General features: G+C 36.3%; 3 protein-coding genes across 3 annotated transcripts; 2 read left to right on the forward strand and 1 right to left on the reverse strand.

Annotated features, from left to right (window-relative positions):
* Window positions 1–2575: 2575 nt before the first annotated feature.
* LOC103951843 (60S ribosomal protein L38-like) lies at window positions 2576–4442 on the forward strand. Its single transcript, XM_018648567.2, has 3 exons — window positions 2576–2732; window positions 3739–3922; window positions 4193–4442. Exons 1-3 carry the CDS (start codon window positions 2730–2732, stop codon window positions 4213–4215), a joined length of 210 nt encoding a protein of 69 aa, XP_018504083.1. The 5' UTR covers window positions 2576–2729; the 3' UTR covers window positions 4216–4442.
* An 872-nt stretch (window positions 4443–5314) lies between these two features.
* LOC103951838 (phospholipase A(1) LCAT3) lies at window positions 5315–9811 on the forward strand. The gene is made up of 11 exons (XM_009363304.3): window positions 5315–5638; window positions 6380–6471; window positions 6563–6690; window positions 6849–6984; window positions 7093–7144; window positions 7381–7481; window positions 7759–7938; window positions 8352–8509; window positions 8907–8961; window positions 9188–9241; window positions 9391–9811. The coding sequence occupies exons 1-11, from the start codon at window positions 5416–5418 to the stop codon at window positions 9568–9570; spliced, it is 1359 nt and encodes a 452-aa protein (XP_009361579.2). The 5' UTR covers window positions 5315–5415; the 3' UTR covers window positions 9571–9811.
* Window positions 9812–13629: 3818 nt separating this feature from the next.
* LOC125473930 (AP2-like ethylene-responsive transcription factor BBM1) lies at window positions 13630–18301 on the reverse strand. The gene is made up of 9 exons (XM_048577356.1): window positions 17974–18301; window positions 17019–17763; window positions 16817–16899; window positions 16411–16499; window positions 15941–16014; window positions 15024–15074; window positions 14757–14833; window positions 14467–14633; window positions 13630–14385 (listed from the first exon to the last, which is right to left on the reverse strand). Exons 1-9 carry the CDS (start codon window positions 18299–18301, stop codon window positions 13630–13632), a joined length of 2370 nt encoding a protein of 789 aa, XP_048433313.1.
* Between the last annotated feature and the right edge of the window lie 2275 nt (window positions 18302–20576).

The raw sequence follows: 20576 nt of genomic DNA on the forward strand, positions 1-20576 counted from the left end.
ACATGGAAAATATGCCAGATCTAGTCAAGGTCTTCAAGGTCGTTGGAAAAAACTCAACGCATCATTTACTTGTTGGAAAAACGCCATCTCTCATGCTTCTGGTAATCTACGTAGTGGGACAAGTTTAGCGGATAAGGTAACAATATTTTTATTTATTTATATGCATTCCACCCACATCAATATTTTAATTTATTTAATTTCTTATGTAATTTCTATGTAATATGCATTCCACGTCCATCAATATTTTAATTTATTTATTTGTGTTACACCCACATCAATATTTTAATTTATTTAATTTCTTATGTAATTTCTATGTAATTTATATGCATTCCACGTCCATCAATATTTTAATTTATTTATTTGTGTTACACCCGTATTTTTTAATACTATCTTATCCCACAATTTTTAATACTTCCTACACCCTTCTTGACACTTTGCGAAGTGTTTCTCTTTTTCACTCTGCGGATGTGGCACTGTTTTGACAAATGTTGACCACCTTGGGTAAATACCATCTGCAAGGTAGTATGGTCCCTCGTATTTATTACCATTAACCCAATATGTGCATCTCGGCCCATTTCCTTGTAGCAGTTCATCAAACACTGGAGATTGGGCAAGGACATTTAGGTCATTTTGAGCTCCTGGAACACCAAAAAAAGCATGCCAAATCCATGTATCAAAAGAAGTCACCGCTTCCAAAATGATGCTTTTGGCTCATTTTCTGTCGCCATAAGCTCCTTGCCACGCACTTGGACAATTTTTCCATGTCCAGTGCATGCAGTCGATGCTTCCAATCATGCCAGGGAAGCCTCGCATCTCACCCTTCCTCAGAAGCCTTCGCATGTCATTTGGCGTGGGTTGTCGAAGGTACTCATTGGTGTAGAGGGCTTCAATTGCAGAGCAAAACCGCATCAGGGACTCCAGAACTGTTGTTTTTCCCAACCGCATCAGGGACTCCAGAACTGTTGTTTTTCCCATCCTTGCGATCTCATCCACTTGATCTGCAGATGCTCCATATGCAAGCATTCGCAAGGCAGCCGTAATTTTTTGCTCAGGAAGAAGACCTAGAACATGAAAAACATCCTCTTTTTGCACAAAATATGGATCATGGTTGTAAACATCACTCATGATTTTATCGAACAAACTTCGTTGCATTCTAAAACGACGTCTAAAAACATGATCCGGGAAAACGCTGTTAGGAATAAAATAATCTTCCAAGAGATCTTTACCTCGTCTTTCCCTTCTTCTATCGATGTTTGCCGCACGTCTGGGTTTGGCTATCTGACCCATAGCTTCCATGATACGGCCGGAATGTGAGGCCCTCCGCCTTCTATGGTGATCATCCTCATCCTCCTCCATTGCGAAGACCTCATCTCCACCTCCACCTTGGTCAAGATTGACCAATTCTTCCTGTTGTGCCAACAACCTTTTCTGCTGCTCTTGCAACTGTTTATACGCTCTCCTTGAAGAAGACATTGTAAGAACTCAAGATTTGAAAACGATAAAGAAGAATTCTGAGCTAAAAAAAAGGATTGAGTTTAGTGTGAGGATGGATGTAGGGATGTAGGGTTTATATGGACAAAAAAAAAGAAGATGAGGTTCTGGACAATGTCACGTGGCACTACGTGATTGGTTGAAAATCTTATCGAAATCTTGGCTAAATTATTGTAAATAGGAAGTGACACGTGGCGTGTCGGGATTGGTTGAAAATCTTATCAGAAATCTATCTACAAAATAGTACGTTTGGATAATGACACGTGGCGTGACAAGATTGGTTAAAAATCTTATCGAAATCTTGCCTAAATTATTGTAAACAGGAAGTGACACGTGGGTTGTCAAGATTGGTTGAAAATCTTAGCGGAAATCTATTCAAAAAATAGTACGTTCGGATAATGACACATGGCGTGACGAGATTGGTTAAAAATCCTATCCGAAATTAAAACTATTTTTATTTATTTATTATTTTATAAAAAATTTATTTAATATTTTAAATGGACTGGGTGCCAGCGCATTTTGTAGTGGTGAAGATCGTTTGTGCCAGCGCATTTTTAAACTAGGTGCCAGCACATTTTTTTTGGGATGGAGATGCTTTGGCCTATTACTGTTCATTGGGTCTATTACTGTTCACTGAAGTGGATAAATGGGTTAAGTGCTGGCGCAAAGTCTTTAGGGGTGGAGTTGCTCTTACAGATGGAGACCAAGAACTTGAAAATATTCATCAAGCAAGTTGGAATGGGCTGGGCCACTACTTTGATCAAAACTTCTTTTCCAGTTGGGAAGAGAAGGTTCTACCTCCATCCTTGAAGCTTCCCCAGAATCCGACCCTTGACATGCGCAAGTGCATGGCGTTTAGACCTACCCCAATTTGATGGGGTTCCAAGGTATAGGCCCGGGTCATTAACTTGCTGCTTACGCAGAATACCTGCCAACTTCGAACCCAAATCGCAACGCATATTTGCACCAAAGAAAATGCTAGACTTGTACAAGCTGATCTTATGAAATCTATATTGAGCCCAATATACAGTTACAAAATTGAAAAATGGGCTTATAATTGATTTGAGAGCCATATACCCATCAACCTTTTTGGACATCACAACACAACAAAGCCCCAAGGACAAAACTGGCAACAAAAATGTAAGTAGAGTTATAAAACTAAATTAGGGTTTCATCTGGTACATAGCCTCCTCGGACTTTGAGAGAGAACTCGCAGCCTCCGGTCTCGACCAAGCAAAATGGTAAGTGCGTTTCCACCCTTACTGCTGCGCGCATCTTCCTTCTCACTTGGAACTTGGTGGTTTTTCTGTTTGAATTTGCATTTGTAAGATGAGCTTTATGAATTTGATACCAAATCTACTGTCTTGTGTATCTTGTATCATATAATTATCAAAGGAAGAATTGTGTTCATCTCTTCTTTATACTCAATTTAGATGGATGGATAGATAGACAGATAGATAGATAGATAGATAGATAGATAATGCATCATCTTCATCATCAGCATCATCCTTTGTTTGATTTGCTTTGAGCATGTGGGATTGCCCACTTTTAAGTAAGAGTGTATTTCAATGTTTGATTTATTCACGACATGATCGATATGAGTGATGAGAAGAGATTATACGATTCAAATTAAAAATAACGGGAAATTAGCCATTTTCAAACATTTTTAGAATTTAGTTTCATTTTTTATTTGTTCTTTCTTGTTTATTTCGTGTTTTGGAGCTCATCGAAAAAACTGTGGATCTGATCCTTATGATTCTGGAAAAGGAACTCTGGCTGCTTTCATGATTTTCATGCTCCCGGCCTTATATATTCCCCAATGCTTCTGGTTTGTTGTAGCTCTAAAATTCCGTTACTATTTTTATTCTAAAATTTGAACCAGAGGGTACTATTTCAAGGTCACAGAATAGTGCGACTTTCATTTTAGTATCGATCTCGTGGTAAATTTTGCTTAGGTTGGTTGAAATGAAACACATGTGGTCTTTTCATATGAAGCGTCTGACGGTGTTTTGTATAATCCTCTTTGTTGGTGTTTCACCCATCATTGTTCTTGTATCCTTCTACCAGTACAGATTTTATAATCATGTTAAAAAGTAATTTACTCGCTAAGAATCTGGTTCTGTTATAAATCTGTTCAAGTATTGGATAATAGATGTTGAAACATGTGAACATACATGCCTTACTTAGATGTAAACTTTAGAATGTATAATGATCTGTGATGTTTACACTATGTGTGTGCACCAACAGCCAAAGCAGATCCGTGAGATCAAGGATTTCCTTCTAACTGCAAGAAGGAAGGATGCCCGCAATGTCAAAATCAAGAGGACCAAGGATGCTGTCAAGTTCAAGGTTCGGTGCTCCAAGTACCTTTACACACTTTGTGTGTTTGATTCCGAGAAGGCTGACAAGTTGAAGCAATCTCTTCCTCCAGGTATAAATTCTAGTGATCACTGATGTAATTTATTACGGTGGGCAACTCGTACTAGTATATTCTTATTGTGAATTAAGGTGCATGAATCCCTCTTGTTTATTATGTTGTTGCCATTGTTGTTCTATTTTTCGGTTGTGGAGCACAGTGGAATCTATTTAATCCTGGAGAAGAGTAGTTTGTGTTGAGTCGGGGGACTTCCATCTGTTATTTTGTTTTATAAGCTCACCCACAGTTAAAACTAATTATTTCTTTTTTACTTTGGATTTGTAGGTTTGAACGTTCAGGACCTTTGAACAAGGATTTTGGAGTAGCTGGTGGGCAAATTCTAGTGAATGCAGCAATGGAATGAAATCTATTTTTGTTTGAACTTAAAAAGATTATTATGGCCGGATGATGATGATAACGTTGTTGGTATTAGATGTTAAAATGCCGAGATATTTGTGGTTAATGTGTGTGTGTGTGTGTGACGTAAGTGATTTGTTTAGATGTTTTAGTTATGGATCCATCTGGTTTGTGTTTCGTGTTTCCGTGTTGGTGTTCGGAGTTAACGGTTAACAGTTTTGAAAGGAAATGGAATTGGAAACAGAAACAGAGGTAGAATCTAGAATGTGAGCAAGAGATTTTCGTTTGGGATATGCTTCTTATATGCCTTGGGAAGTATGTCGGACTACTCGCATTATCCGGCCTCATCCGATGGATAACTATTGAATTGAATTGCCGGAGGCACTGGCTTGGACGGTTTGGTGCAACAACAACCTAAACTAATTAGAGGGAGAGCCAGAGAAGTTGGTGAGGGGGAGTGGGGAGTTTAAAAACTATTTCACTTTAAAATTAAGTAATAAAAAAGAGTTCGGTAAAAATCAAATATCTAAAAACATAACCTCCAAGCAGTTGCTTTAAAATTAATAATCATGAGATAATTCAAAGTCGCATGTACGGAAAAGAAAAGTGTCAAAATATGAGCTACTTCCCCTAATAAAAGCATAAAACAAATGCAACAAGATGGAAATCCTTCAGTATTCACTTTGAGGACATTTTTTGGCTCATTCCCAATGACGGAGCTATTCCTCGTTTCTGCACTAGAAATTTTGATATTAAAAACATAAAAATAAAAAATTATGCACACAAGGTGATTAACAAGCCAAACACAGGATAATAATAACATCTAATTTATGGTTTGATAAAAAAATTTAATAATAACAATAATTTTAAATTACATAGAAATTGACAATTAAATTATTTCTTTAGCATTAAAAAACGTGTTCATTTTTTATTGATAATTTATCATTTAATTTACAAATTTTTACCTATAAATTCAATTTCTCTAGCATTACGCATATTAAGTAGACGACACAAAAACAAAAACATTATACATACATGTGGATGTGATGCCGTTCTCTTACTTGTCACTTTGACTCACTCTGCATACGTAGTAGTTGTGGGAGAGACAAGAGGAGACGAGAAGAGAAGAGAACAACGGCATAGCAATATCCATGGCAGGCCGCTGCTTCTGCCCCTGTTTCGACTTCGAACACGAGAACCGCACCTCCTCCGACACGGAGGTGGAGCCGGTGCTGCTGGTTTCTGGCATAGGAGGCTCCATTCTGCACTCCAAGAGGAGGAAGTTGGGGTTCGACACCCGGGTCTGGGTCCGGATCTTATTGGCTGACTTGGAGTTCAAGAAGAAGCTATGGTCTATCTACAATCCCCAAACAGGTTGCTTTCTCTCTCTTTCTATACACTCTTCCTCCCTCCTGTTTATACTTGCGTAATATTAATATTGTATGTATATATATCCATCCATCCATAAACACACACAATTGCAATTAGCTCTGGAGCAAGATTATACAAGCGAGAGACTCAGACAGACAAGTCTAAGTGTTGGTCTTTTTATTGTTTTCTTTCGAAATTGAGAACCTTGTTTTGGGTCGGTGGCAATTGGGAAACCAAACCAAAATGTATGCAGGAAAGAAAGACAAGACAAAGACAAGTGTGGAATTTTTTCAATCGTCTCATCTGTCACTGTTTGCTTGCTGGATTCTACTGGGATTGGGAAGAGACCATGCATAACATGATACTTTTAGTCAGTGTTAAGATTTACCATTTCATTGTTAAGATATCGTCACATGCATTCGAATCAATTGGATATATGCAAACATGTTTCAACTTTCATCTATCATGTTACGATTTCATTCAAAATTTATAAACCAAGTCAAAATTTTATTTCAAGAGCTATCATTTCCCTTCAAGATTAGTTTGTATGATCTTCTCATAAACATGAATGAAGCATCAAATCCAATGGCCACCAGGTTGGTTTCCTACCATTTGAATCATGTAAGATGCCTAAAACATGTTAGTCTAGGGAAATCACAAATTCATCTCCAATTTTGTGTCTGTTATTTGATGTTCTAGTTCTGTGTAGAATCAGTCTCTAACTAGACTCATTTGCCTTTCCAGGTTATACTGAAACGCTAGACAAAGACACTGAAATTGTGGTCCCAGATGATGATTACGGCCTGTATGCAATTGATATTCTAGATCCTTCCTGGGTTAGAATTATACTTGTCTCCATGGATTCTCATAGTTTGGTTATGACATCACTGAATTATGGGCTTATATTATATTTCTTCATGTTTCCAGTTTGTCAAATTGATACGTTTGAAAGAGGTATACCAGTTCCATGATATGATTGATATGCTTGTCGGATGTGGATATAAGAAGGGAACCACTTTGTTTGGATACGGATATGATTTTCGACAAAGCAATAGGTAACTTCTTTTCAGCTGGTTACTTTTTTTTGGTGGCTAAATTTTTATAGTAATTGTATGCAAGCAACCATTTGTGGTATTTGAACTATCACAACCATGTTTGACAATTGGGTTCCTTGTTTGCGATATTCTGACCACCGTGGTTATTATGTTGGCAGAATTGACAAGTTAATGGAAGGTCTTAAGGTGAAACTGGAAACTGCTTACAAGGCTTCTGGGGGTAGAAAAGTGAATATAATTTCGCATTCAATGGGTGGACTGCTAGTCACATGTTTTATGTCACTCCATAATGATGTGCGCATACTGTCTCTTGGTGACTAGTTGAAGTTTATGAATTGTCATCAAATATATGCTGAAAATATAAACTCCTCTTCTCACTAGAGGCAAATCATTGATTGGCAGGTATTTTCGAAGTACGTGAGTAAATGGATCTGCATAGCTTGCCCTTTTCAAGGTAGTTTCCTTTATTCCAATTGTCTTCGTATTTGGACATATGTCAGCGGTACTTAGTGAAATCTGTTCGTTGAATCTTCTCAGGTAGCTAGAAAACCATACTATGCATTCCCTTTCGGCCTCTTTTGCTCAACATCCCAATATTTAGTCTTCTTAGACTGGGAGTCAAAGCATTTGATAAAATTGCGATATTTATGCTTTCATCCCTGATTGTTGATTATAAAATTCAAATTACAGGTGCACCAGGATGCATCAATGATTCTCTCTTAACTGGATTACAGTTTGTTGAAGGCTTGGAAAGTTACTTTTTTGTATCAAGGTGGACTATGCACCAGCTGGTAATACATTGAATTAAACACTTGAACACCATAAAGAATTGCTCAATGTCGTTCTTGTAATATGTAATTGACTTGCATACTTATTTTCCTTTTTTAGGAAGTTGGGCATATCCGTCCAGCCAATCAAAATAATAAAGATATTATTGTTCTTTATAGCATTTCATCCCTAACAAGTATTTGGCTACATTTTTCAGTTCTTAACTTCTTACCGTTTTTTATTCGATAAGGTGTGCTATTAGGAAGAACTAAATCTGAATAAATTTGTTTTCACATATAGTTGGTTGAGTGTCCATCAATCTATGAGATGTTGGCAAATCCAAAATTTAATTGGAAAAGGCGCCCAGAAATTCAGGTTTGGAGGAACAATTCTACAGAAGGAGAAACCTTGGTTGATTTGGAGTCTTATGGCCCAATTGAAAGCATTCCCTTGTTTGAAGAAGCATTGATACATAATGAGGTACCACTTTTCTGATTTTTCTTTCTACAAAACTCTGGAAAAGTCTTCAAAATTTCTTGCGTTATTTTGGCTTGTTTTGTTATGTATTATTTCATGTGCCTAAACCATTGGGGCAAATCTTGCTTTCTGGTGTGGTGTTGTACTGTATTTAGGAAAACAATTATACATCTAATATTGATTAAATCCAATACTTATCAGAGCTCAAGATGGATACACTATGCTAGCAGCCCAGCACTATAGACAACTTTATCTAGTAACACATCAATCATGTTGTCAATGCCAGTGGACAATAGTTGTTTGAGGTTGCAATTGTTGTCCGAGTTTTGTCTCCCTGCACATATCCGAATGTCTTGCCATTACTTCTTTCTCTCTTAATCAATAGCCTGAGCTTATGTCAATCTCTTTCATTGCAGCTAAATTATGATGGTAAAACGGTAGCTTTGCCATTTAACCATTCTATTCTCAGATGGGCTGCTGAGACTCGCCAAGTTTTGAACAGTGCTAAACTACCAGATAGCGTCAGCTTCTATAACATTTATGGCACATCGTTCGACACCCCTTTTGATGTTTGGTACGTAAGAGAACTACTTTATGAATTAAGAATATTTAAGGAATTTAAATTCAAAATAAGTAGCAGCTGGACCCATACTTAAATTAAAACAGGAAACATGTGAACAGGGTTTGCAATCCTTGGTATGACTGGTTGCTCAGTTGAGACGGAGATGTTTATTATTTTAGTACACGTGCGAGCTAATTTTGCAAAATAAAATAAAGAACTAGTAGAAATTGACTAGCAGAACAAATTTAAATGGAAGTTCTCAAGGTTTGACATTGTAAAATAAAATGGTTTGATGAATATACAATCCAGAGGTGTATCATTCTGTTTATTTCATAAGCTGTATCATCTCCCTATCGAGTTATGTAACTGTTAATTTGGTAGTGATCTGACATATATATTACTAATGCAGTTACGGTTCGGAGACATCTCCAATACAGGACCTGTCTGAAATATGCCATTCAATTGTGAGTTATTTACTGTTTGTGAAACCTTAAGTCATGTGTGTAGGTATCCCATCGGTTCAAAGATTTAACTTTTAAACAGCCTAGATCTTGTGTCCTTTGATCTCTGATCGCTGAAGTAGTCTTTAATAGTAGCTTCCAGTTTTGACACAGATTATGCACCCCTGGGATGTTAATGCTTTTATGCCCTATGTCCTCTCTGTGATTTACACGATCTCTTTCTTTCCAGCCTCAGTATTCTTATGTGGATGGAGATGAAACAGTTCCGGCTGAGTCAGCAAAGGTGCGCTATCCGACCTTTCATATGATCCTAGTGTTAATATATATGCTCTATTCAATAGTTCCTGCTGGGTTTTATTTGCGAAGTATTGTTGTGGTTTCAGAATTTGAGCGAATTTGATCGAACTTTCTATCTTAATTACTATTGAACAGGCAGATGGATTTGCTGCAGTGGAAAGAGTAGCAATAGCTGCAAGGCACCGGGAATTATTGCGGGACAAAACAGTTTTTCAACATATCCAAAGGTGGTTGGGAGTCGAACAGAAGGTCAGCAGACATTCTAAGATATCCAAAGTTGCAGACGCCTCTTCAAATAAGCATGCAAATGTGTGAAATCCTTTTTCGATCTGCTTGAAAATTAATTAGAGGACATTCCATGTTAAAAATAATATTGCTGCGATAGCACCTTGAAATTGTACTGAATTCTTTATTTATGACTTTTGAGTGCTATTAGTTATTTCAGTATTGTATGTATAGTATTGTTGGCATGCATGTTAATTTCCTTGAATAGTTAATCAAGTGGTGGTATTGTGACATTAAATTTAAATCACATTTACATACGCTAAAATAATCACATGATTGTCATTTACTTTTATACTCTGAATGAACTTTGCCATGGAAAACGCGTTTTGTCGATCTTATATTCTTGCACCATGGGCCATGCTTGATAAATCTTGGCCCCCTTGCAAGTTTGCAAATTGCAGTTGCTCGGCCTGCCCAAATTAAGGATACAAATCTTCTACCCGGGCAGCTAGTGGCAAGTAGATGATCAATTAAAGCTGTAAAAGGGCCAAGTTTGCTAATGTGAGGGTGAACCAGACCAGAATCTAATCTCAAGATAACATTACACTTGATCATAATTAAACACGCTAAACTGAACACTTTAGAAGAACATCATGCGAACTTAATTTGTAGTAGAAGAATCGCAATAACTTTTAATGAATATGAATTACTATACAGATATACGTATAGTATTGAATTAAATCATAGCTAAGGCTAGGGAAACACAAGGATGGATACATTCAGCCTGCCCACCCAAATCAACAAGCTGGAATCTCATACATACACACACACACACACACAGAGTAATGTTAGGGAGACCAAGTTTTTAAACCAAATAATGTAATTGTTGATAATTAGATTATTAATTAAACGTCGATTTAATGTGCTTATTTCTTACTAGTAACACATCATTTATTTTGTAAATTTTGTTTAAAATTTTAATCCTCCTAACATTGACTATATACACACACATGCTCAGGTCAGGAATGAAGGAAGGGGGAGGAGTTGGGTAGTGGTACACGTGGAAGACAGCCACCTTCAGTCACACGTAAAAGCATGACCCCATGATCCCATCCACGCTATATATAATGCAGTAATTTGATTTATATATTTGAGTTCATGCATACATGTCCTTCTAGTTAATAAATGTAGAGCGAGCCAGTGTTATTAATAATTGATTCTCACATATATAATTACGCATGGTAAGGAAGGAAGAAGATCAACTCGGGCCCGGAGTACCAATCAGTGACAACCAACACTTAAATCTATTTTAGCTGTTGCTTTCAAATTCTATCTTCAACTTCAAGAAATACATCTAAAGAAAGCTAAAAGAATTTAATTTTTTATTTTTCCTACTTTGTTTTATTCCATTTATTATTCAAAAGAAGACGAGAGGTTAAAAAGACTCTTTATGAATTTTTTTATTATTTCACAGTTTAACGTTAATTGTTACGTTATTATTATAAAATATTATAATAAAAATATAAAATGAAAAAGAATTTATATAGAATTTCACTTTTAAAAGATTATCTTTTTTTTTAACTTTTCTCAAAGAAGATTGAGGGAGAGGGATGTGGAACGAAGAGATGGTGCATGGTAATGGCATGGTCAAAGGTCAAAAAAGTATGAATCCCAAACACAGAGTTTTTATTTATTTAATGGCTAGGGTTTTGGAGTTCGATGTGAATTATTCTGTATAATAAATGGAGCAAATAATTTAGAGAGGAGAGGGATGAATGAATGAGTGATGAAAACCCCTGCCCCCTCCCCCCTCTCCCCTCTCCCCTCCCGAGAAAAGTAAAAGAGACGAGAATGAGCATTCCTAGGACCTGTTGGCTTTTGGGAGATTCTATTTGGAGGAGATATGTAAGAGTCAGTCTCACAGACACGCATACGCGCATGAGGCATGCATGGATTGCAGCTGCACAGCACCACCTGCCGGTGCAGGGTTTAATTATTTATTTTACCTTTTCGATGGACAAATGAAAAGCCCGAATTCCATCTCTGTCTCGCTCTCTCTCTCTGCTGTACTTAATTGACTTCTACATTAATTAGGTTCTTGTGGCCTGTTTACATGAGGAAGAAGGGTTCGCAATTTATAAGGGTCCCCCATTCATGGAATGAATAACCATTCAGTTCCTTGTTTCTGCATGCAATGCAAGCAGCATATACATAATAGATTAATGAAGGATGCTCGGTCAAATTCGAGGCCAAGGTTAATTTAAGAACTCGGTCGAGTTGCGGAAGAGTTAACAATCTAACTGTAATTAGGAAATGCTTTCTCAAATTCTATCTTTCTAATTCTTCTCATTTCGTAATGTTTCGTAATCATGTATTTTTTAAGATGCCTTTTAAAGATCTACTCTTTAAAAATAACCAAATTATAAATTCTGTGACTTTTCTACCAACGTTGTTATTATTTCAGTGATTATTAATTGAAAAACATAATTTCTCTATTCATTAGATGATCGTCATATGACTGGATTCCGACTTTGGTTCATTTTTATCAAAACTGATATTTTAAAATGACACATAAAACTCCAGTTCATATTGTCATGCAACATTACAAAATTAGAAGGATACAAAGAAAGTTTTTTTTGTTCCACTTATTTAAAAAGATTATTAGATGATCTTTTTAGCCACTCACACACTGTTGTTTTTAGTCCTATTGATAGTTTTTGTTTGATTCATTTAAATCAATGACTAAAAAATAAATGTGTATGAAAAAAAGAATATGAATATTACGTTTTATGTAAAACTAACATATAATTAAGGAGAAAAAAAAAAAAAAAAAGGCAAGACCGGATGGGATGGGAGGAAAAAGAGTATGGGAACGAGGGGTTGGACCCCTTTAGCTTTAGGAAACAAAAGTCTTGCTTTTCCTTAGGTGACATTGAATTAAAGCTCTACTTTAATGGAGGCCTCAGGCCGGGGTTGTAATATTTGCTGCATGGCATACCAAAAAAATATTTGCTGCATGGATAAAGGGTGCGAGAGAGAGAGAAATCTTTAACGCAGTGGGTGAGTGTGAAGCTTTGTGGTATTATTTCTAAGAAGGCACGGGTGCTCCGCTGATTTCTCCAATGCGATCCCAGTTCCCACAGGGGCTTTGGCTCTCTTTGAGACGAAAATTGATATAATATTTCTATAAATAAACATCTCCTCGATTTTCATGCCATGATTATTTTTCTTATTTGTCGTATATCTTCATGCCACTCTTGTTAATTCCCCTTTGTATAATCCATCTTCGTTAGTTCATTTGTGGAACTACTAACTACAAAAGTGTGTATGGTTGGATGCAGAGATAAGGAAATGTTGTTTCGTCGAATTCTCTTTACAATTTATTTATGTTATTAACCGTAAGTTCACCATTGATCTTATCTATATTTGTTTAGTTTCACAGTCCAACAACAAAAAAAACTTTCACAGCATGTATATTTCGAAGGAAAAATTATAATTGTTATCCACGAAACCGGCCAAAAGTGAAAATAATCCACATTCCACATTGTGTACACTTCGATGATTTCTTACCCTAAACCCTACATGAACAACACTTCCCAACTAATGTAACTGATATGTATTATTGTATAAATGCACGTCATTCAATTAGTTTGGTCATGTACACATAGAGATTAACTTGTAGGATGCACTACTAGAAGTGTTAAAACTCCATCGATCTTTGCATTCAAATATATGAAATACATAGTTATGCAAAACTACAAATCTAGATTGTTGTTAATATATAAATCTTTCCGGGGATGCATTAGAATATTCTCAAGTTCCCAAAATTCATAGCAAAAGAGAAAAGTAGAGATCTCAGATGCTATTTCTGAACTTCAGATAGACCCTTGCAAAATTTGCATATAGTACGCCTACTGCAAATTAAGTTAGTAACAAAACACCAAATTATAAAAATGCCTATCTTCCCTACCTAGCTGGCTAGGTGATCATCATCCAGTAATTAGCACAGATGCATAATGAAAAATCAAAATTAGGAAATTAGTTCCATATGTATACACCTTTTCTTAATCCACCCTATCCTAATACCAGACCAGTAACACGTCCTCCATCCGTCCATCCATTTTAAACGTACGCACATTAATTTATGTGTCATTCCAGACTGAAAGGAGCCATATTGTGAGTAGATGTTGGAACTGCTGTTGGCACCCAATTGTCATACTCGCTGCTTCCCTTCATCGACACACCTATTGATGAAACTGATGATGACTGTGGCGCCTGAACCGGAAGATAATACAAGCTCTTTGCATGATTATAAGCATCCGCAGTGGTAGTAGTACTACTTGAGCCAAACACATTTTCATAACCTAGCGCGGGCTTCACCTGATCATGATCGGAACTGCCATTTCCAAAAGCATTACTATTATTCTCATGATCATTAGCTATAGCCGTCCCCATAGGGATTATATAGCCACCGTGATCTCCGGCAGTAGTACCATTATATACGACAGAATTAGAACCTGAGCTATGTTCCATAGAATCCGTAGAACTATTTCCCATGAGGTTGACTGGCTGAAAGAAATTGTGAGTACTTCCCAACTGAAGTAGTTGATGATGATGATCTTGTGGCTGATAAAAGCTTTGAGAATTAGTGTCTTGCTCTTGCTTGCACCAAACCCTCTGCCCGCCATTAGAATTATATGGCACTGATGAGTAATAATGCATCCCAAAAGGCGGCACTGCGGCCTGATGGGCAACAGCGGTAGCGGCTTGGTTAAATGCAAGAGTTGGCCAGCCTACTCCAGTACCATAGACGTTATTTATTCTCATTCCATGATGATCTCCATTTATCAGTTGCTGATGATATTGATCGAGACTATTACTAGTACTAGTATTCATCATCATCAGCTTTTCGCGTTGATCATCCGTCGTTGATCTGTTGTGTCCGTCAGCCAGTAGAGTCATCTCGTGCAGATGCTGGTGATGTGCCTGCTCAACGTCTTTCAGTCGCTTCGCAGCACCACCAATGGGCAATGTGCTGCTCTCCAGAATCGACTTCACGTCGTATCTAGTCATGTCAAAGTTTGTTACTGCATTAAGTCCCCGGAATTTTATGGCTGCGATGTCATATGCCTCTGCTGCTTCCTCCTGGGTACCTGAATATATAAATGGAAATTCATTAGGAAATTATGAAGTAAAAAGCTAATTATCATCAGTACCTTAATTAATTACAAGGTCAAATTAAAATTAATATTGCAGGAAAAAGAAATTAAACTTACTGAATGTTCCAAGGTAGAGATCTTTGTTCCCTGCTACTCTTCCAATCCTTGCTTGCCATCTCCCATGCTGGTGGTGCCTGTTGCACATGCAACCAAATTAATTACATAAACAAACTATATGCAAGTAATTATAAGGCATACTTGTAACATGCATATAAATACCAATCTATAATTTGATGACTGAATGCTGCTCAAACTTAGGGCCTCCATGTACTTTCAAATCGATAACACATTTAACTACATCACATGCATTCTATGTTGCATTACCTTGTCACTCCTCGATAAATGGATGCACCACGAGAAAACCCACTACTCTTCCTGCAACAAGAAAATTCATTGAGTACATGGGCGGAGCCAATGAAGGCTTACTGGGGGCAGATGCCCTCACTCAAGTAATTCATTTGTTCAGTTGCAGACTAGAGTTATATAATATACACGTGTTATCTTTGAAGAAAATATACGTATCTAATATCCAACATACCTTCATACTACTTATACTCTATATCAAATATTATGAGTAAAAGTGCTCTTACTCTATCATTCAAACTTAAAAACTCCTCTCCTGCCTATCATGTATTAATATTTTTCTCATCATTTTTCCACTTTCCACTACTATACTGAAATTTTTGTAACATGGAATTGTGATATATCATCATTTGAAAGCATCCTTATTATCATATTGAGTATAAGCCATACTATAATAAAGTTTTCTTAGTTAATTTTTGGGATGCCCCACTAAAAGAAATTTGTAGCTTCGTCCCTGACCTGAACCGTCTATTTTTTAAGTCTCAATCATAGATCATCCTTGCAAAAATTTAAATCACTCCAAAACTATTTGCCTATTTAATTGTCACGATGAAATCTCATTGTTTTTAATAGAAAGTGTTCGTCAATTTCTTTGAATTCAATTAGATGTCTCAAATATTTCTAATTTGACTAATATTTTGCAAGAATGATCTATGAGGTGCAACTTAAAAAATAAATAGTTGGGATCATTGAAGTTTGATGTAGTGTAGGTAGGTTTTCTTAGTTGATTTTCAAGATGCCCCACTAAAAGAAATTTGTAGCTCCATCCCTGATTGAGTACATATAATTAAATCGTCAATTTCATTATAATTAATCTGCCCCATGACGAAATATATATATATATATATATATATGCATGTATGTATGTATGTACGTACCTTCGCAAAGATGCAACATATTCCTGCCTTGTCATGTGCTTCATTTCGTCTACCTCTTTCTCATAGTTGCTAATCTGGCATTAGTTCAAATTATATTAGAAAGCTTAAAGGTTGTCCATGCATCATGATTATCAGATAATAATTAATGAAAGACATGCATGCATCTATAATTTCACAACGGCGAACAATATACGATTAATGATACTTAATTTTCTGGGATTAACTTCCGTAAAAAATTAATATCAGTTGGGAGTGTATATACAACTATTTTTTTAAATATAGTCGAAACACTTTCCCCAGTTTCCAAGCTAACCTAAGCGCGCATATCAATACCAATGGCCGACATTGAGCAGATTTTGTTGCGCAAACAAAATAGGCAACATGATCAATCGACACACATGAATCCTTTTAATTATTTTTTTGCATAGAGAGTTCTTTATTTAATTTTTTTATTACGTTTTGTAACTCACCGGGAAGTTGGTAGTGGTTGTAGTACCCCAATATTTCAATGCTGCTAGGTCATAAGCTCTTGCGGCCTTTTCTTCCTTGTCATAACCACCTATGGATTAAGGATTGAATTAATTATTCAGATCCATCAAAAGAAACGGAAGATCCGGAAAGGTGAAAAATCCATTTGAAGAAAGGCATAGACCTTTAAACTGTACGTACCCAGATAAACTGCAAATTAAAGAGGATTGAGATGGAAAGGCGGCCCAGATCAAGAAACGCACAAAAGAAAAGCAGCACTATTAGTTAAAGAAAAACATGATATGCGTGATGTATCTTTAAATTAAATAAATAAAAAAACTTCAAACGAAATAATCATTTTTTTTTTCCCTAAAAGATCCAACAATTAAATTAAAATGGACTGTGTACCTTGCCGTCCCTTTCGAGTTTGTCCCTCTCTTCGGCAACTATTATCCCACAAATGAGCTTCATATCTACCTGTCCATCTGTGCCTGTTTGTACGCATAGATTGAAACGAGTAGAACCTTATTCATTTAACGCATTGAACCCCCAAAATCCAAAAATTAATTAAAATGAGTAAATGAATGAAATAAGAAAAAAAATTAGAAACCTGGTTACACCACGGTATATAGAAGTTCTCTGTCCAAATGTATCAATGGACTTTCTGGGCACGGCCTCAATAGCAGTAGCAATACTAGTCTGGTTATCGATCCCAGACTGAGTAGTCACTGCGGGGGCAGCGGTCCTAATAATTGCCTGCTTATTATTATCTCGATCTCGATCTGACGAACAGGTTTGATCTCCGGCCGTAGTAGCACCTGCAGTACTCATCGAAAGCGAAAGAGTCTGTGCACTGCTAATACTAGTACTTGTGTTGGAGACACCGATGCCATTAATATCGCTCTTGTTCATCTCTTGCAGCTGGGGTGCTGGTTGATTCCTCAGCCATGTCTTGATCATTGAAAGCCCAATATTCGAGCTGCTGCTGTTGATATTAATGTTACCGACTGCACCGTCTCCGTTTATGACATTTGTGGGATCGGAAATCTCTAACGGAAGCTGCAAAGAAGAGGCTGTTCTGGAGAAGATGTTGTCGGTAGTATTAGTACTGGCGGTGTTTTTATTATTGCATGCATGCGCAGAACTAATGCTACTCTGGATATGATCGTGATGATCCGCAATGAAAGAGTGTCGGCCCAGGAAGTTTTCGAGCTTTGGCTGCTGCTGATGACGATATTGATGGTTTTCAAGGTTTAGGGTATTGCATGAGTTACTGCTTCCCATAAGCATAGAGAGGTGGTCTGATGTGAACTTGTAGTTGGTGCTATCCGGTGAGTTCATATTCCAATCTGCACCTGCTACAAATATGGTAAACCAAATTAACAATTTACAAATTAATTCAACTACTATATGAATGGTGAAAACTAGCTCTAGGAAAAAAAGAAATGAAAGAAAAAGTCATTCATCCAAAAAAGAATAAAGAACAGAAATGGTGTTTAATATTATATGGAGAAGAGGAAGAGGGGGGGGGGGGGTGGTTAGGGTTTTGTTAAGAGTTGATAAACCTTGGGAGTTGAACGCAGCTTGATGAAGCATCCCAAAAGATGTGGGGAGGTGGTTGAGAGAATGATGATTAGGAGCAGTAGGAGTAGCAGATGTGTCGTCATGAGAATTAGTGAGATCAAAGAAGTCTCCGGAGGCATCGGTACCGGAGATTTCATCCGAGTACTTAGAGCGGAGGCGAGAGACTAGTGTGGTGGTCTGGTCAGATAAGTCGTGATGATCTTGGCCGTGCTGCTGATGATGATGATCAGCACCCTCAGATATCGTTGGATCAGCCGGAACTACTTCTTGAGGGGAAAGAGAGAAACCCAACCAGTTCATGGAACCCATCTCAAAATTATTCTATGTAGCTATATATACATATATATATATATTGATTAATGGTTTGAGTTAAAGAAAAGAGACGATCAGACAGCTAGTACTCCATGCATGAAGAAGAAGAAGATGAAGTAGCCAACTGGTTGAGGAACAACTATTGTTTAAAGCGAGAAGAGTCCATTTCCATGGTGGTATGTGGGTATAATCTCTATTGGGACTCAAAGGGAGAAGAGGAAAGGTCAAAAATTTGTAGACATAGAATTAATTGAAATGACTCTCATTTCTTCCAAAGCAATTATATATTTCAATATTTTTAACACACGCTCTCTTTCCCTTCCACTTCTCTCTTTCACACGTACGGGCGCCTCGGCCTCTAACTCTTGTTTATAGAAGACAAGGGCAAGAGCACTTTGCTGGATCTTTTATTTGACTCATAAGTATAGGAGCTGGGGGTGGTGGAGAGGGGTGATACTGTAATTTTGCATTAAACCCTTAGTTAACTGGTTAATATCCAAAAACACAAAATGACCTAGTGGTGGATTGGATTTTCTTTTCCATCTTGTGCGTCCATTTTTATCTTTATCTTTTTTATTGTACCGCAGTTAGAATGAGTATGATATTTACATTTAGAAATTAAGTAGTCTGAGTTTGATACCCAATTCCTTATATATAGGTATCACACATACTAAAACTACTATGAAAAGTTTAAGATCTTCCACAATGAACGGAGAAAGTGAGTGTGATACCAATAAATTAAGCTCATGCAAGAATCACACCCCTACAGTGCGCTAAAAAAAAAATAAAAAATTAGTGTGATACTAATAAATTGAACTCATGAGACTACGATACTTATAAACTAGTAGGTTCTAAAGTATAAGTCTAATAATTATTAAACTCACATTAGTGTACCAGTAGTGTTATAGTTTATGTGTAACACTATTGTTGATTCAACATATTAGTATCATACTCATAAATTTAATATATTAAACTCATAATTTAATATATTAGTATTACACTCAAATTTTTCGACCTATTATATGAGTGTGATTCTTATATCGCTATTAAGACACAAATGAAAATCAGCTGCCAAGATCACCAAATGAGTTAATATATTAATTTATAGATTTTTTTTATTTTTATAATTGGACCTATATATCAATAATTGCTTGCTAAGTTTTGACTAAAAAGTGAGAAATAACAAAACTAATAAAAAGGTACACGTACGAGAGTAAGAAAAAAATATTATTATTAAATTGAATTTTAATGAACTCCATTACAATTGTATACTACATTAGAAATGAATGTATATATTAATTTAACCGTTTAGGTGTTCGTATATCCAAAATTGGTATTGTGTATATCTCACAAGTGGCTATTATATATTTTGGATACAAGATAGTTCAAATTAAGTTACTATAATTGTAAGAGATTATGAGACTAACACATGCATGGGTCTCATATTATATATAAATACACAATATATTCACATATATATATATATATATATATGTGTTAATTTATATACAAGTAAGACTATGACCGTGTGTGCTTTCAATCTTAAAACAATTAAAGTAAACACATACATACAGTACATATTATATTGTTCCTTTCTTGCAAGCTGTTCATGATCAAATTTCCTTTTCCCCTTGTCTTTAGACATGAAATACTTGAAATATAAAATATATGTTGATTCTTGAAGGTGATAGATTGTCTTGGCATATAGGATTTTTTTTCTTTAACTCATTATATGTCAAGTTCAAAATTTTTATATTTTTTTTAATCTAGATTAGAGTTAATATTCATTGTAACAAATAAAAAAGAATCACAACTATAATATATAGGTCCAGCTTCAACACTATCATTTGATATTAGAGTACTTTAGTAAGATACGAAAAAATTCTTATTTTCAATTTTAATCATTTATTTATCGTATCATTATGCTACGCAACATTAAAAAAATTTCATATGTTAAATGGATTTGGTTTATAATCTTTCTAATCTCTTTTAAGTTCCTTTCTGATGACCGACGTCGAAGTGTGACAAAAGACTCACACGCAGAAACAGCCCCCTTCCACGCCCATTTATTCATGCCCACTTGGACATGTGTCATTTCATCATGCATGTTTGTCAGATATAATATTATGGAAATTAAATCAGATCACTCTCAATCAGGATTCGACCTCCTCCTTCCACCACCAACCACCTATTCTTTCTCGCCCTTTTCGTTTCATTAATTTCACTGCAATTCCCTGCCTCTACCTCTGCCAATGCCTGCAGCACATCTGCT

This window comes from the organism of the source record quoted next, unplaced genomic scaffold, assembly GCF_019419815.1.
Source record: "Pyrus x bretschneideri cultivar Hongxiangsu unplaced genomic scaffold, Pyrus_bretschneideri_v1 Contig11, whole genome shotgun sequence".
Classification (NCBI taxonomy): Eukaryota; Viridiplantae; Streptophyta; class Magnoliopsida; order Rosales; family Rosaceae; genus Pyrus; species Pyrus x bretschneideri.